This window comes from Bison bison, unplaced genomic scaffold (assembly GCF_000754665.1).
Source record: "Bison bison bison isolate TAMUID 2011002044 unplaced genomic scaffold, Bison_UMD1.0 scf7180017864053, whole genome shotgun sequence".
Lineage (NCBI taxonomy): Eukaryota > Metazoa > Chordata > Mammalia > Artiodactyla > Bovidae > Bison > Bison bison.
Genome location: NW_011494625.1, coordinates 4,782,690 through 4,798,867, shown reverse-complemented (window position 1 = coordinate 4,798,867; position 16,178 = coordinate 4,782,690). Strand labels below are relative to the sequence as shown.

The window sequence follows — 16,178 nt, the reverse complement described above, 5'->3', positions numbered from 1 at the left end:
TTACACACCTGCAGAGCCAGGGCACAGGGAGCACTGTTTCTCACAGCAAGTCTGCAAATAAGTTAGTTTTGTTCAGATTAAAATGTTTAAAACAAAATGTTATTATCTTCTAAATACAGGGTATGCTCTAATCTATATTTAGCAATAATTGTCAGTACACAATCAGTCCATTTGTTCCTTTAGGAATCAACCCCAGAAAATATTAAAATGGTCACATAGATGGACAACCCAGCAACCCCTTTTCTCTCTCAAGTCTGTCTTGTCTCCAGAATCTCAGATTCCCACAATTACTCCTAATTCTCAACTTAGTGACATGGTAATAGTTTTTTATTCCTTTTTTATTTTGAAGAAAAATCTCCCAGACCCTCATAGCACAAGGGCTCTGGATAGGCCTAGTTCTTCTGTTTTAACTGGGTTTCCTTAGTTATTCATGCATTCACATCTACATCCTATGTTAAGGTACCCTGGGTTAGGATAACAGTGTTCATTTTAAAAGTAGGATCCGAATTTGGCTGCCTATCTCCTCTCTGAACAAGGACTCGAGCCCACTAATCTCCATCACTGGGCCCTTAGAATGATCTGTCACTGGACTATCTGTAAGTTAGAATTAATAGAGCATCGAGGGAAAAATAGATACTGACCTTGTCAACGATTTCTTAAGAGCCTACTTGAGAATATTATCCCCAAATAGCTGCTGTTTGTCTTTACAGGTTAGGTTTTTGAAAATAGGAAGAAAGAGAGGGCTATGGAAAGGTTCCAGCACTGCCCGCAGTAAAAAGCGCCGGTTTGGCAAGCCCAGCACACCCTTGCCCTGCTCGGGTAACCCGAGCCCCGCAGAGAAGCACACAGAGGAAGGCGAGAGGGACCACTCCTTTCTCCCCAAGGGCAGGGCGGTCATCTACCATTAAATTGTCCCAAGAATGGAAACAGGGTATTATCCGAAGATCTGATACAGATTTACACCCTATAAAATAATTCATACCCTGTAAAAACGAGATTTGCGCACTTTGACACTCTCTCTGCTTTCCTGCCTTACTTTAAGAAGTTTTTAGGTCGTAACATTGACATCAGAGGCTTAAATGCCCCAACACATTACAGCACAAAAGGACTTTGTCCTTTGGGGACCATTTCTGTTTTCTGAGCTTCCGTTTGAAAAAAAATTTTTTTAATGGGAAAACAAAAACACGGACTGTGGTACTGACGTGTACACTGACACTGGGCATACTGACACTTCCAACGTCTGTTTCTTGTAAATGCCCCTCGGGGTTCCGCTGCCCTGAAAGGCAACTGACCTTACCAGCCTTCACGGCGAGGGCATCGTGCCCTCTAGCCCCTCCTCTGCCAGTGGACCCATTTCTCCGGAACAGACATCTTCCGTCTGATGTCCGCTTTCTCTTGGGTCTTTCTAGTCTCCTAAAGCTGTCTTGTTCTAGGGTGCTCAACCCCCTCCTTCCATCACATCATGCCTGCACAGCTCTAAGTACTGTGTCCTCCCAGAAACTCACTTTAAAACAAGGGCTCGCTTTGAGTATGACTCTCCCTGCTCCCGTAACAAAGTCCTCGACGGACTGGGGAGGAAGCCCCTCGGAGGAGCTAGACTTTGGTGCAGTTTTAGGTCTCAGAGGGGAGCTACAATGTTATCAAAATGCACTCACCGCAGGTAAAAATGAGGCTCAGAAGGCAGAGGTCACGGGTCAGCTGCTGTCTCCAGCTTCCCCTCAGTCATCAGGCCCCGGCTCTGCACTCAGCCTCGCAGCTGCAGTTCCTGAGGCTCCCGTGGGCTCCATCCCCACACGGCCAGGACAGAGGCGTCCTTCAGCCGAGGCAGACCCAGACAGCTGGAAACCGCTGATAAAAGGGGAAGCTCGGTTAGTTTACACTCTCCAGCTCGATTTGGATAGAGGCTTCAGGATGCTTACTTCTGACTTGATCTGTAATCCTAGGGAAGCTTCATGAAACACTTTATAGCCTTAAACCATTCAAGGGCTGGTTAAAAAAAAATACAGGGTTATGAAGTCTTAGTCACAAAAACTGAATCAGGTAACTATCTTCACCTGTTATTAAGTGTTACAATTTTAAACAAAATGTTTACTTTTAATGTGATTTTCCTAAAGCAAAGCTGTTTTAAAAAAAGTTCTGTATAATTTGTTAGAAAAAAAAAGGGAAGTTTTCCCCCCAAATAAATTTCTCCTCACTCATAAGAATGAAAACAGTTATATGAGTATGGTAAGCATATGTTTATTCCAGTTTTTCAAACAAAAGAATGTTCACTTACTGGAATTAAATACAGAAATCTCAACCCATCAAAATTACATACTAAACTATTTAGACATATTGAGGGGAAAGTCCTCCCCACATTGGAGAGGTATTTTTAAGGCAAAAGGTTACTATGATGGACAGAACTTCATTTCTTGTGTAAGAAACCAGTCTAGTTCTTTCCAGTATTTCCATTTCATTTTATGTTTCTGGGGACTTCCTTATTTGGAAAATAAGGATAGCACTTTTTTGATTTTCCTTGGAAAACACTTATATCTTAAGAACATAGTATCATGACTGAGGTGGCCAGGGAGGCAGGAGAAGCCATTTTTTCCTTGTAGATAAAAAGCATCTGTATGATTGTTGTATAATAAATTGATTTTTACACTAAAGTATGTCATGATTCCTTTTATTCGGTTCAAAGAAGTTAAAATGTGTTCTGCATGCTATTCCAAATGACCTATTACTCAGGAATTTTTTTTTTAACAAAGTTATATTTTAGCAATTAATTTTGGAGGTGTAATTCATTTCAGTAAGCAGTGGGCTTTTATATAACAATGTTACCTTTATGCAGTATTCATATACCAAGTTAAACTCTTTCAGAAAACGGTCATTCGTAAGGAAAAGTTAAGAGTAGACTAGCAGAGAGGATATGGTGGTGGTAATGGTAGAGTCTACCTGCTGATGCAGAAGATGTAAGAGATGCAGGTTCAATCCCTGGGTCAGGAAGATCCCCCAGAGAAGAGCATGGCAACCCACTCCAGTATTCTTGCCTGGAAAATTTCATGGACAGAGGAACCTGGCGGGCTCCAGTCATGGGTCACAAAGAGTCGGACACAACTGAAGCGACTTAGCGTTCTGCACAGCAAGCAGAGGATAGAAAGGTTATAACAAAAACAGCTACACAGCACGACCCAGGGGAAAGTGCAGGACTGGCTGAAGAGGCTAGGCTGGGCACAAGCAACGTGCAGCCACGCTCCAGCCCTGGGCACTCTCTTAGCAGGGTCAGGCAGACAGGAGGCCGCTGCAGCAGCTCAGGAGTGGGTCTGAAGCCTGAGGCAGACTTAATGGTCGTGGGGCAGATCACAGACTGGCCTAGTGTCGGTGTAGAGAGAAGAGGTTTAATGTGACGTTGACAGCAATGCGCAGAATGGTACAAGAGAGCTCCAAGTCTGCTTAGGAAGTGGCTTAAATTCCTGGACAGTAACAAGGATGGGGCAGAATATCCTGAAGAGCAGGAGCGGAGGAGAGTGGGAGGTGGCCCTGGAGAGCGGAAACTTCACCTCACCTCCCCAAACGGGGGCCACAGACCTCCCCATCACCTCCTGGGGTTTCCTTACCTTAAACAGTGGGTGCAACCCGTTCATTAAAAGCCTAATAACTTGTTGCAAATTAAAAGCTGCTTGTACATGACAAACGTTCACCTAAATAAGTTTCAGTTTCTCAGTATAAAGAGAAATTCAATGTGTTTTTATTATTCAGTTTATTATTACCACTTAAATTTATTATTTAGGATTTCTTCAAAATCAAATTATATTCACATTAAAGAAGAATTCTAAAAATAAAAAATAAAGGGTTCTACTCCAGGGCAAGTTAAAATAATAATCACTCTTACAACACCTAAACGACACTCACCTAAAATATCCCTTGACCTTCAGTAACACATGACTTTCAGTCATGGGTAGGTGGGGGAGCAAAAGCTTTCGATTTGTAGGTCATTTTTCTGTCTTGAGAGGCAGCACTCAGGAAACACTGGGATGACACCAGGAGGACAAGCAGATGTGAAAGTCAAACCCTCACTGAGCACTTCGTGAATCAGTCAGTTTGGCTCTTGGAAGCAACCCACTGGGAGCCCATTATAACCCTGTGTGTGTGTCCCCAGCTGCTAAGTCATGTCCAACCCTTTGCAACCCCACGGACTGCAGCCCGCCAGGCTCCTCTGTCCATGGGACTCTCCAGGCAGGAGCACCACAGTGGGTTGCCACTTCCTCCTGCAGGGGAACGAACCCACGTCTCCTGCATTGGCAGGCAGCTTCTTTACTCCTGAGCCACGTGGGAAGCCCCGTTACGACCCCATCTGAAGCCAGATCCCATCTGACAGTGCAGCCGGGCTGCAGCAGGCACAGCCACCCTCCAGCCCTGGCAGGTACCTTGGCATCTGCACGCACCAGTCTGACCCTGAGATGGGAGCTGTGCTCTTGTGTGACCAGTTACCACCACTCATCCTCTTACATTTGGCCTGTTCACCCAGGTGACCCCCGAAGGCATCTGCATTTGTGACACCTGAGCACTGAAGAACAAAAGGAAAAATTCTGCACGGTTTTGCCTAGACCGAGTTCACACATTTCAAGGGAAATGAACTTCACTTTCCTGTTGACTGTGACCCTAATGATAAATATCACAAGTTGCAAATTTCTCTCAAAGTTTAGGCACTGTCCCAAAGATGGTCTGTGTACAGAGCTAGCCTTTATTTTTTAAGTCCAGTTTAATCCTATGAGCCTTGATAAACTCTGGAAATAGTCATGTTCAATTGCAAAATTCATTAAATCTACCTTCCCAGTGCTGTATGTTATTATGGTGATACAGAAGTGACCCAGATGAAATATTTGCCCTTCCGAGTTCATAGTCTTATAAAGCAAATGGAGAAACATGTAAAATAATAGAAATATGGAAAACTGCTTACCAAGAAAACTTTTCCAAAGGAGACAGTGTCTGGGCTTAGCTTTAATGGGTGAGGAATTTTCCAATGAGACAGGGAGGGAACTTTGTCTCAGCAAATCCCAGAGGTTAAACACCTAGGATTTTACCAGGACTCACCATCCTTCCACAATGAGGAGGCACTTCTCCAGTGCCCCCCATGTGGCTGGCATTGTACCAGGGCTTTGGAATAAAGTAGTGAAGAGATCAAACAGGGTCTCTGCTCAAAGAGCTCAGGTTCTGGGTGGAAGATGGGAGGTTAAAGAGGGAGGGGACATATGTATGTATCTATGGCTGATTCATGTGGATGTATGGCAGAAACCAACACAATATTATAAAGCAATTATCCTTCAATTAAAAAAAGAAAGAAAGAAGGGCTCACAACCAGTGAGTACCTGCTAGAGGAAAACAGGGGTTACCGCAAAACTGCAAGAACATGCTGTTGGTGCTGTTCCAGGTGTCAGGATTCGGTCTCCCCGTGTCCCGTGGGGAACCAAAGCCGAATGCTGAGACCACTGTTTGCACCTGATTCAGCTCCCAACACCACTCTGCTACTCCTGGCTCGAGCAGAACGACCCAGACAGCTGAAACGCCGTCACCACGGGTGAACAAGCGCACTTTGGGAGTCTATTTGAAGTTTTCCCTTCTTTTGATAACAACTGCACTGTGTATTCAGGTGCAAGCTGAGCAGCAGAACCGCTAGGTGACAGCCACGTAAATCCCCCAGAACCTGACCTCACACAGCTGCGGGAATGAAGGAGGAGCCTTGGGAAGGTGGCTGTCATCAGGTGTGATGTGGGCGTTCAGAATGCACACCGCAGACATTCGGAAAGAGAATATGGACCTGGGGTGGGGAAGACCGAGAACAAGCCTGAGCTGCAGCCCACGCAGACAGACAGATGCCTCTGATCTCGGTGGTGAAGGTGACCTGCGGAAGCCAAGGCCTGTGTCCCAGAGCCCTGCACACACCTGGCCCAGGAGGAGGAGCTGATAGACTGCTGGGGAAGCGGAGCAGCTGCAGGGCCAGCACGTGCCTCAGGGGGAGCCTGCGGACAGGCCATGAGGCAGGCATGCAAACCAAGCCCAGTCCTCTGCCCGCAAGCCTCCCCCTGGACCCCCCGCTGTGGCCACTCTCACCAGAAACGTACAGGGGCACGAGTCGCCCTGCCCAAGTCAACAGGTCGCAAAGCCACCATGTCCTGTGGCGACAATCGAAAGTGCCGTGCACGTAGAGAAAGATCCAGCAACCCCAGCTTAGCTTACCTGAATTCCCAGCAAGAGAGGTCTCAGTCAACAGTGGCCAGTCCTCCGGATCCGAGACAGTGTCTGCTTTTGCTTCTCTATTATCTGGTCAGTAGTAACAACCGTATCATAAACGGGAGAATCAAACCATTCAAGGACCAGAAACGTAAGCGCTCAGCCAAGGACAGCTGGGCCTCCGCCTCAACAGATCCCAGTTCATGTGGAAACAAGTTTCTCCAGCTTTCCTTGACCCAAGGCAAAGCCGAGGTTTTTTGTTTTGTTTTGTTTGTATCTTAATTAGCATACTCATTTTCTAAAAGCATCAGAATGCTGAACTGACACCTATTGTCCATATGTTCTAACCACTCTGACCCCCTTACACTTTCCTGTCACACACAGACACATTCACAGACACACACACACACACACACAAACACACACCTTGCATTCCGTAGGCTCCTGGGAGAGGTCTCAACTACACTGGATTGGAGACCTGTATTAGTCAGGATTCTCCAGAGAAAGACAACCAATAGCACATAGATATAAATATCTTGATGTACAATTTATATGTGTATATAACATATAAACATATATATAACATATACACATATAAATTGTATATAAAGAGAGAGAGGGAGATATCATTCAGCAGTTGGCTCCCAAAATTGTGAGAGCTGGCCAGTGTGAAATCTGCAGGGCTGGCCATCAGACTGGAAACTCAGGCAGGGTTTCTAGGCTGCAATCTTGAAACAGAATCGCTTCTTTCAGCAACCTCAGTCTTGACTCTTAAAATCTTCAACTGATTAGGCGAGGCCCACCCACTTTATGGCAGGTAATCTGCTTTACTCAAAGTCTACTGATTTAAATGTTAATCATATCTTAAAAAAAGAAGCTATTAAATAAGTGCTCTGATACTCTTATAGCTTACAATATACTAAAACATAGCTCATTAAAAAATTCAAGGAAAATGACAAATTGGGATTATAAAGACTGTTTTAGGCATATTAAACTATAACTAAGCTATATTATATAACAATTATATACTGTAAAATCTGGCCTTCAGTGTACAGTCTTTAACTGCAGTTATCCAATCATGTTCCTTATAGATGGGCTTAGCTTATGTAGGTTTCATTTTTCTAAAATAAATCCAGTCAGCTGTATATACAACTCCACGCACCAGACTTTATTAGAGCATTTAGTAATTATCAAAAGATGAATATTTCTCCTCTGCTAAAGCTGGAAGTTTTGTTAAAGTTCCAGAGAAACCAGAATATCTGCCAAACAGAAGAATAACTATTTCAAAATACAACACTATTTTCATCTGAGCTCTTTTCATCCCAAAGTAAGCTCTCCCTTAAAGAGACACGCTAAGTGGTATATACACACAGATGCTGAGGTTTCCCTTCTCCAAATACTTGAAGCTGCTTCTCAAAAATCAATTTTACTTTCAAAAATTAAAAAAAAAAAGGGCACCATCACTCCAAGTTGCTAAACATCCTGAACTTCTTATTTTCTGACCAAATTTAAATACAAAAGGTAAACCTTTGTGACCAAATGGACAAACGACCAACATATTTCAGTCTATCCCGACTTGGCAGGTCTCATGAACTCCACTTGCTGTGAACGTGCACAGAGCACTAAGGCACAGCCTGTGTGGCCGGAGGCTGCTTTGTCTCCTCCCCGTGGCTCAGGCTGGTGGAAAGGGAACAGGAGAACAGCTGTTAGTGAAGCCTGAACCATCCCCCTCCTAGGCCCTAGAACTCAGGGAGCCAACGTGAATGTCACTCCCTGTCATCGGCTACCTCCCTAACTCAGATAATAACTTAGCTCCACTGGGAGCTAAGGTCACTGCACTGGGGGGAACTGCCCAGGGTCAAAATCACTCTCAAAAATCTCTTAAACATGCTGCTTTCAAGACTCACATATCATCTCTCCACAGTCTAATGCATGATTTTTTTTTTTTCCTTTGGTGTTGGAGAAAAGACAGCTATTTCTTGGAGGGAGGGCCAGTTAAAGTGGCTGGTCTGACCTTTGGGAAAATGCCCATTGTTAATAAGCAGACTGAGTCCAGTTGGAGGTTCACAAAACAAGAGGTGGGTAGGGCCCATATTCTCCCATCCTAAAGCAAACACTAGGGCATGTGCTCATTGAGAAGAACAGACAGAATCACCTCTGAGATTTATTTCTCAATCTTCTCCTGCATTCAGCACATACAATTTAATTTGGGCATGACAGACATTGCTGGTTACCTACCCAACATCTATACTCCCCTTTCTCCTTATTAACAGAACCCTACTTTGCGGGAGGACAGTAACAAGCTCAGCTTAAATCTGTAGCCCCAGATTCCCTTGTAACTAACAAGCTTCATGTGATTCGGTTCCAGCCAATAATATGGAGACAAAAGTCTACTGATTCAGCTTCCATGAAAACTATTTCCCTAATTTTTTAAAAAGAAAAGAGAGTCTACTGGCACACATCTTTTACCAAATCCTTCACCATCTGCCTGCCCCTCCCTGCCTGGAGAGCAGATGTGCTTGAAGGTAGAGCTGCTGTTCTGTGACCATGAAACCCAAAGCCAAAGGAAAGATAACAGAGCAGGAAGTGAAAACAACCTGCGTCCCTAACTAGCACTCAAAGCTGCCGTACCAGCCTTGGATGGGTTTCCCCAATGACTCAGCCAGAGAAGAATCTGCCTGCAAGGCAGGAGACACAGGAGATACAGGTTTGATCCTTGGGTTGGAAAGATCCCCTGGAGAAGGAAACGGCAACCCACTCCAGTATTCTTGCCCTGGAGAATCCCATGGACAGAGGAGCTTAGCGGGCCATGGGGGTCTCAAAGAGTCAGACGTGACTGAGCTCAGCCTTGGACAAAATCCCTCTGGGCTACTGCTCACAGGATTCAAACAAAACCTCTATTTGGTTCAGCTTCTGGAGTCTGATTTCTCTTATACATGACTGATCATAACACATACATTTAATTCGCATTAGATCCAATTCCCCACTAGGGCTGGAATTCTAATATACTTAGCCCAGATTAGGCTTTTATCCATATCCTCTTTTAGTACTATTTTGACTTGGAGATTTTGTTATTTTTGTTTTCCCCAAATAAAACTGTAATGTTTCCCTGATACTGAAAGTCATTCAAGATACAGTTACAAGGGTATTCACTAAGATTTGTTTGTGATAATTTAAAATAATCTGAATGCTCATCAACAGTAAATCAAATGTGAAAGTATAATAGACCCATAAACTAGAACAGCTACAGTTATTTTAAAAATTAGCAGATCCTTATTATTGACTCGGAAAGAAATCCTACTTCTGTTACTGAGAGAACAAAGGAAGAACAATGCACATAAAATTTAGTATGTCATTTATGTTACTTAAAATACACATACTGAAACTTATCAAGATGTTTGTATATATTCTTATGTAAACATAGAAACATAGCTGAGCACCGAGAAATTGATGCTTTTAAACTGTGGTGTTGGAGAAGACTCTTGAGAGTCCCTTGGACTGCAAGGAGATCCAACCAGTCCATCCTAAAGGAAATCAGTCCTGAATATTCATTGGAAGGACTGATGCTGAAGCTGAAACTCCAATACTTTGGCCACCTGATTCGAAGAACTGACTCACTGGAAAAGACCCTGATGCTGGGAAAGACTGAAGGCGGGAGGAGAAGGGGATGATAGAGGATGAGATGGTTGGATGGCATCACCAACTCGATGGACGTGAGTTTGAGCAAGCTCCAGGAGTTGGTGATGGACAGGAAGCCTGGCATGCTGCAGTCCATGGGGTCACAAAGAGTTGGACACGACTGAGCAACTGAACTGAAACAGAAAAAAAATCAAGAAGAATATATACTAAAGAGATAGTTCTCTCTGGATCATAAAAAAGAGGGAAGGTTAGGGAGAGAGGAAAATTCACTTACTTGATAAATGTTATGTTGTTTGAGTTAATTACACAAGAGTCATTTATGAAAGTGAAAGTGTTAGTAGCTCAGTGGTGTCCAACTCTTTGCGACCCTATGGACTGTAGCCCGTCAGACTGCTGCATGAATTCTTCAGGCAAAAGTACTGGAGTGGATTGCCATTCCCTGCTCCAGGGGATCTTCCTGACCCAGGGATCAAACCCAGGTCTCCTGCAGTGCAGGGTGGACTCCTTACCATCTTAGCCACCAGGGAAGCCCAAAGTCATTTATATCTTGCACTACATCTAAAAAAATACAGAACAGCCTAAGTTAGAAAAGTCAAGTCACCTAAAATGTCACCACACAGAAATAACCATGGTTGACATTTTGATGAAAATCTCCTAGAATCCAGACCTCTCACTACATATGCATGCGCACACATCTTCTCACCCTCTGCAACACCACCTCCTCCTCGCACCATCCTCTCGCCCTCTTCTGCTGGCTTCCTCTCCCTTACCAAACTTCAGCTCCCTGGAGCATCCCGAGGATTCTGTCCTGGAACAACTTCTCTCTGTAACTGGTCCCTAAGTCAACTCATCCGGTCTCATTGTCAGACCCTCCACCATGAGTTTCAGTCTTGACTATCCGGTTACCCACTTGAGAGCTCCATTCAGATGCTGAAACCACAAATCTAATGTACACTCACACCCAGCCTTTAAGATCCAGCCACACCCCCTTCCTTCTCTCTCCATCAATAAAAGCAGAACTTTCCCAGTCTACACACACACACACACACACACACACACCCCACTACCAGCAGTTCCCAAAGTGTGAGCCTTTGGGATGTCTAAGTTTTCAAAGATTCTGTGAGGTCAAAACTATTCTGGTAATACTGTGATGAAAACTAGCACAAAATTTGCTTCCTTCATTCCTACTCTCTCTACAAACATACAGTGGAGTTTTTCAGAGCCTACCTGATGTGTGGTGTCACGATGGATGGAATTCAGAAGCAGATATAGAGGCCCTTATTAAGGCAGACTGTGTGGATCACAACAAATTGTGGAAAATTCTTAAAGAGATGAGAAAACCAGACCACCTGACTTGCCTCCTGAGAAACTTGTACAGAGATCAAGAAGCAACAGTTAGAACTGGACATGGAACAACAGACTGGTTCCAAATAGGAAAAGGAGTACGTCAAGGCTGTATATTGTCACCCTGCTTATTTAACTTATATGCAGAGTACATCATGAGAAATGCTGAGCTGAGGAAGCACAAGCTGGAATCAAGACTGCCGGGAGAAATATCAATAACCTCAGATATGCAGATAACACCACCCTTATGGCAGAAAGTGAAGAAGAACTAAAGAGCCTCTTGATGAAAGCAAAAGAGGAGAGTGAAAAAGCTGGCTTAAAACTCAACATTCAGAAAACTAAGATCATGGCATCTGGTCCCATCACCTCATGGCAAATAGATGGGGAAACAATGGAAATAGTGACATTATTTTCTTGGGCTCCAAAATCACTGCAGATGGTGACTGCAGTTATGAAATTAAAAGATGCTTGCTCCTTGGAAGAAAAGCTATGACCAACCTAGACAGCATATTAAAAAGCAGAGACATTACTTTGCCAACAAAGGTCCATCTAGTCAAAGCTATGGTTTTTCCAGTAGTCATGTATGGATATGAGAGTTGGACTATAAAGAAAGCTGAGCGCCAAAGAATTGATGCTTTTGAACTGTGGTGTTGGAGAAGACTCTTGAGAGTCCCTTGGACTGCAAGGAGATCCAACCAGTCCATCCTAAAGGAGATCAGTCCTGGGTGTTCATTGGAAGGACTAATACTGAAGCCCAAGCTCCAATACTTCGGCCACCTGATGCGAAGAACTGACTCACTGGAAAAGGCCCTGATGCTGGGAAAGACTGAACAGAGGATGAGATGGTTGGATGGCATCACCGAGTTGATGGACATGAGTTTGAGTAAACTCTGAGGGTTGGTGATGCACAGGGAAGCCTGGTGTGCTGCAGTCTATGGGGTCGCAAAGAGTCGGATATGACTGAGCGACTGAACTGATTAAGCCAGACATTAGAGATCTGCAAAAGCACAAAACACTAATCTTCTCATAGTTCTTGTTTTGAAAAGTCTGGTTATTTTTCATAAAAATCTGTTATTTATATCAATAGGTAAACATTTATTACTGTTCTTTTAATTTTTTAAATCTACTTATTTTTAATTGAAGGAAAATTGCTTTACCATATTGTGCTGGTTTCTGCCATACATCAACAATTACTGTTCTTTTTAAAGGAACACATTTCAAAAACTGTCTCAGAATATTTCCTACATGACAATAAATATACTATTTTAAAATTTAAAAAAAACTCAGTCTCAATTTTTAACGTGGAACATATTCACAGACAGCTGACAAAGCCAAAGCTTTCTGGGGATCCTCAATAAATTTTAAAAGTGTTAAGAGATCTTAACTCCAACCAGCCTGAGAACCATTCTTAACAACCATGGGCATTTAGTGAAGAGATCTGAAATGGCTATCCACTATCATCATGCGTAATGAACAGTGCACAGAGTGGGATGTGTGTTTGGAAGAACTTTGGAAATCTAGAGGCTACACTGTCAATGTTATTTCTTGTATTAACTGAGAAAACAGTAGGATGGCTAATTCAAACGCTGACAGTTTTTGTTCTGGTTTGAAATACCTGATATGATCAGAATAATATCCTTTTTGAAACCACATGACAGATTTCTGTGACAAAAGCTGATTCTTATGTGATAGAGAAGGCTTTAGCTAGTGTAAATTTATATAGGGATCCCTTTTGATTCAAGAAAGAAAAAAAACACTAGAATTCCTCCCAGGGCACAAGCACCAGAGTAAAGGACTTCACTATCCATTTGCCCACTTCCTCCCCTCTAGAAAGAGGAAACGATTCCAAATGGACAGAAGCAGCAGCCTCAGAATGGACATGGGCTAACCACAGTGAGAGGAACACCCAACAAGATAAACCCACATGTTGTTTTAAAATGTATACATACATGTTTAAAACTGGACTTTCCTGGTGGTCCAGTGGTTAAGAATCCGCCTGCCAATGCAGGGGACGCAGGTTCGATCCCTGGTCCGGGAAGATTCCCACATACCTCGGGGGCACCTGAGTCCGTCCACCGCAACTCCTGAGCCTACACTCGACAACTACGGAAGCCCGCACGCCTAGAGCCCTGCTCTGCAACGAGAAAGCCGCTGCAATGAGAAGCCTGTGCCCTGCAACAAAGAGCAGCCTTCCCTCACCACAACTAGAGAGACTTTGGTGCAGCAACAAAGACCCAGCGCAGCCAAAAATAAACCACGTAAATAAAATTGAAAAAAAAAAAATGTCTACATATACTACGTATATAAGGTGTGTAGAATGTACTCTATCAAGTACACAGTTCAGTTTAACTGAAAATGAACTGTTCACTCAGGAACCTCGATATTTTTGTCAAAATCTGTTTTAATTTTTAAAATCTTGCTTAAAAAAAAACAATGTGTATCCAAAAAAAAAAATGAAGTTTTCATGATCCTTTTTATGCTTTTCAAAATGTATATGTCTTGATGGGTATTGTAAGCCATACTCTATGCCCAGGGAGTCCCACAGAAGCAGCTGGTTAGAAAAGATGCAGCTAATTAGCTACCTAAGTAAGGTTTTACTAACATCAACCACTCATGCTTTAGTTAAATACCTCCTACTTCAACGAAGATACTTCTAGGAAAGATACTTGTTAAAAAACAAACAAAATACCTCTGCAGCTGCAGTTCACAGAATGATTTCAGGTCAGCTGACTGCTTCCCCCAAAATTCCTAAAATTGAACACGAGGTGGGTTGGTTGAAGTGGTTGACAGTTTTTCTACACCAGAACACATTCTCTTAAGTCACAGAGAATGTTCCAAACAAAAAGAACTTACCAGAACATCGTCCTCAAGGCGTTGAAGAACCTCGAAATCCTTGTCAAGATTGCTCAGCTCTTGAAGAACAAAACTGTGAAACTGTTCCAGTTTATTCAATCTGAGAAAAAATAAGAGCAACAAATTTCACCAGACCGCTGGATGTGACAAAGACATCTCTAATCTTATTGCAAAGATACTCCATATTTTTCTCTAGATGTTTCTTGTCTTAAGAATATACATCTCCTTTCTCTTCTTTCCCCTTGGAAATGTTCTTTTGAGGAATCACAATTCCATAAACTTGCGTTGAAACCCAACACTTACCTGCGATGATGTATCTGGTTTAAAAGTTCTATCAGGCAATCTGGTACTTCCTTTGCATTTTTTGAATAAAGTGGGCTCCTTCTGTACCTAATCTAAACCATAACAACAACAAAATGAGCACATCCGGGTTAAACAGAACTACATAAATTGGATGTAGTCTTCATATTAAAAAGATGTTGCCCGCACATAATATTCACAGCAAACATCACTAAAGCACTGTGCATTTCATATATTACCTCAGGTTTGATATCAATAAAGGACAATAAGCTAAAATAGGAAAACGTGTATTCATGCCACGGATACACATATTGAGTATCACAAACAAATTTCCATTATAAACCAGCTTACATTAGTATTGCAGAAAATAAGACTGGAGATCTTTCAAGTTAGTTCAATGAATATACGTTAGGGTGAGATCATAAGTACTTTTCTCAAATGTGCTAACAAATAATTACTTAAGGATTTATAAACAGTAGGGAAATGGACAGGACACAAATGGTTTCAAAGTCCTCTTGCAGACAAGGTTCTGTGACAGCCTGCATGTGTGGCGTCTCGAAGATTTGCCCTAGTCAGCTGACCACCCACACCCAGTCCACCTGCGTCTCCGTCCCAGACGCCTCTCTCATCCCCACAGTCCCCTGGTCCTCCCTTCCTTGTCTATCGCTGTGACCAAATCAATGCTTCCCGCTTGTCCAGTTTTCTGAGACTGCAATCAACAAAAACCAAAGCCTTTCCATACAGGTCCATTTGGTCCCATGAGAGCAAATGGACATGGAATAGCTGCCCTGGTTTAAGCTGGGATTTTGTTTTTGGGTTTTTGGCGGAGAGCCACACTGTGCAGCATGTGGGATATTAGTTCCCCAACCAGGGATCGAACCCACACCCACTGCAGCGGAAGCTCTGATTCTTACCCACTGACCACCAGGGAAGTCCCCAGAATAGCTGTCTTATAAATACAAACCACAGTTCACAAAGACATTAAATTCAGCAACCACAGCTAGAACAATGTACCTCCCCAGAGACTCAGGCACACCTTCACACAGGAAGGACCACAGTGGTGTTAATGAATGTGAACCTGTTACTTCAAATGCATAACGAGCTAGCTTTTCATTTTTACTGGACCATTACCTCATAGTTTCTTTTCAGTTCTCTAGTGAAGTTTTCAAAAGCAGTGATCATCACAGAACCTTTTAAGTTCTCTGGCAGAACGTTTAAGGATGAAGTTGAAATGCCTTCTGCACAAGAAGAATAGAACATTAAGTAAAACTAACAAAGGGCTCAAAGTAGGTATGCTCAGCCTGCCTGCTGCCCAGAGTCCTTTAGAAACTCAGGCATGACCCACAGAAGACCCGCTGGCTTCTGTGGGTCACGGACTTCGTGACCCACAGAAGTCCATGGCTGCAGCAAGACTGACTCCAACCGTGACTGACCAGACCAGCTTGAGCCAAGAGTCCTCAGTTGATGCTTCATGCAGCTTCCCACCAAAACTCACTGTCTGGCAAGGGCTCATTTCAACAAACTTTCCCAGCACCTTGAATCAGAGCAACTGATCAGATCAGATCAGATCAGTCACTCAGTCGTGTCCAACTCTTTGCGACCCCATGAATCGCAGCACGCCAGGCCTCCCTGTCCATCACCAACTCCCGGAGTTCACTCAGACTCACGTCCATCGAGTCAGTGATGCCATCCAGCCATCTCATCCTCTGTCATCCCCTTCTCCTCCTGCCCCCAATCCCTCCCAGCATCAGAGTCTTTTCCAATGAGTCAGCTCTTCCCATGAGGTGGCCAAAGTACTGGAGTTTCAGCTTTAGCATCATTCCTTCCAAAGA

The 16,178-nt window shown here is 43.4% G+C and overlaps 1 protein-coding gene across 16 annotated transcripts in view; it reads right to left on the bottom strand.

The window, feature by feature from the left end:
- The window catches only part of SYCP2L (synaptonemal complex protein 2-like), a 70,958-nt gene that overhangs the window by 2,260 nt on the left and 52,520 nt on the right, over positions 1-16,178 (bottom strand). For 4 of the 16 annotated variants that reach the window (XR_824935.1, XR_824945.1, XR_824937.1 and 1 more), the window contains 8 exons: positions 15,478-15,584; positions 14,350-14,441; positions 14,047-14,146; positions 13,883-13,941; positions 4,407-4,546; positions 3,892-4,008; positions 1,656-1,848; positions 9-51 (listed from right to left, as the gene is read on the bottom strand). Coding sequence is in view for 4 of the 16 variants with exons in the window: in XM_010835863.1 (XP_010834165.1) it covers positions 4,477-4,546; positions 13,883-13,941; positions 14,047-14,146; positions 14,350-14,441; positions 15,478-15,584 (428 nt within the window). In the remaining 12 variants the exon portion in view is untranslated. Of the gene's footprint in view, positions 1-8; positions 52-1,655; positions 1,849-3,891; positions 4,009-4,259; positions 4,547-5,688; positions 6,301-6,809; positions 7,888-12,099; positions 13,328-13,882; positions 13,942-14,046; positions 14,147-14,349; positions 14,442-15,477; positions 15,585-16,178 lie in introns of those variants that run through there. The other 12 variants (XR_824939.1, XR_824941.1, XR_824938.1 and 9 more) reach the window with 12 other exon arrangements.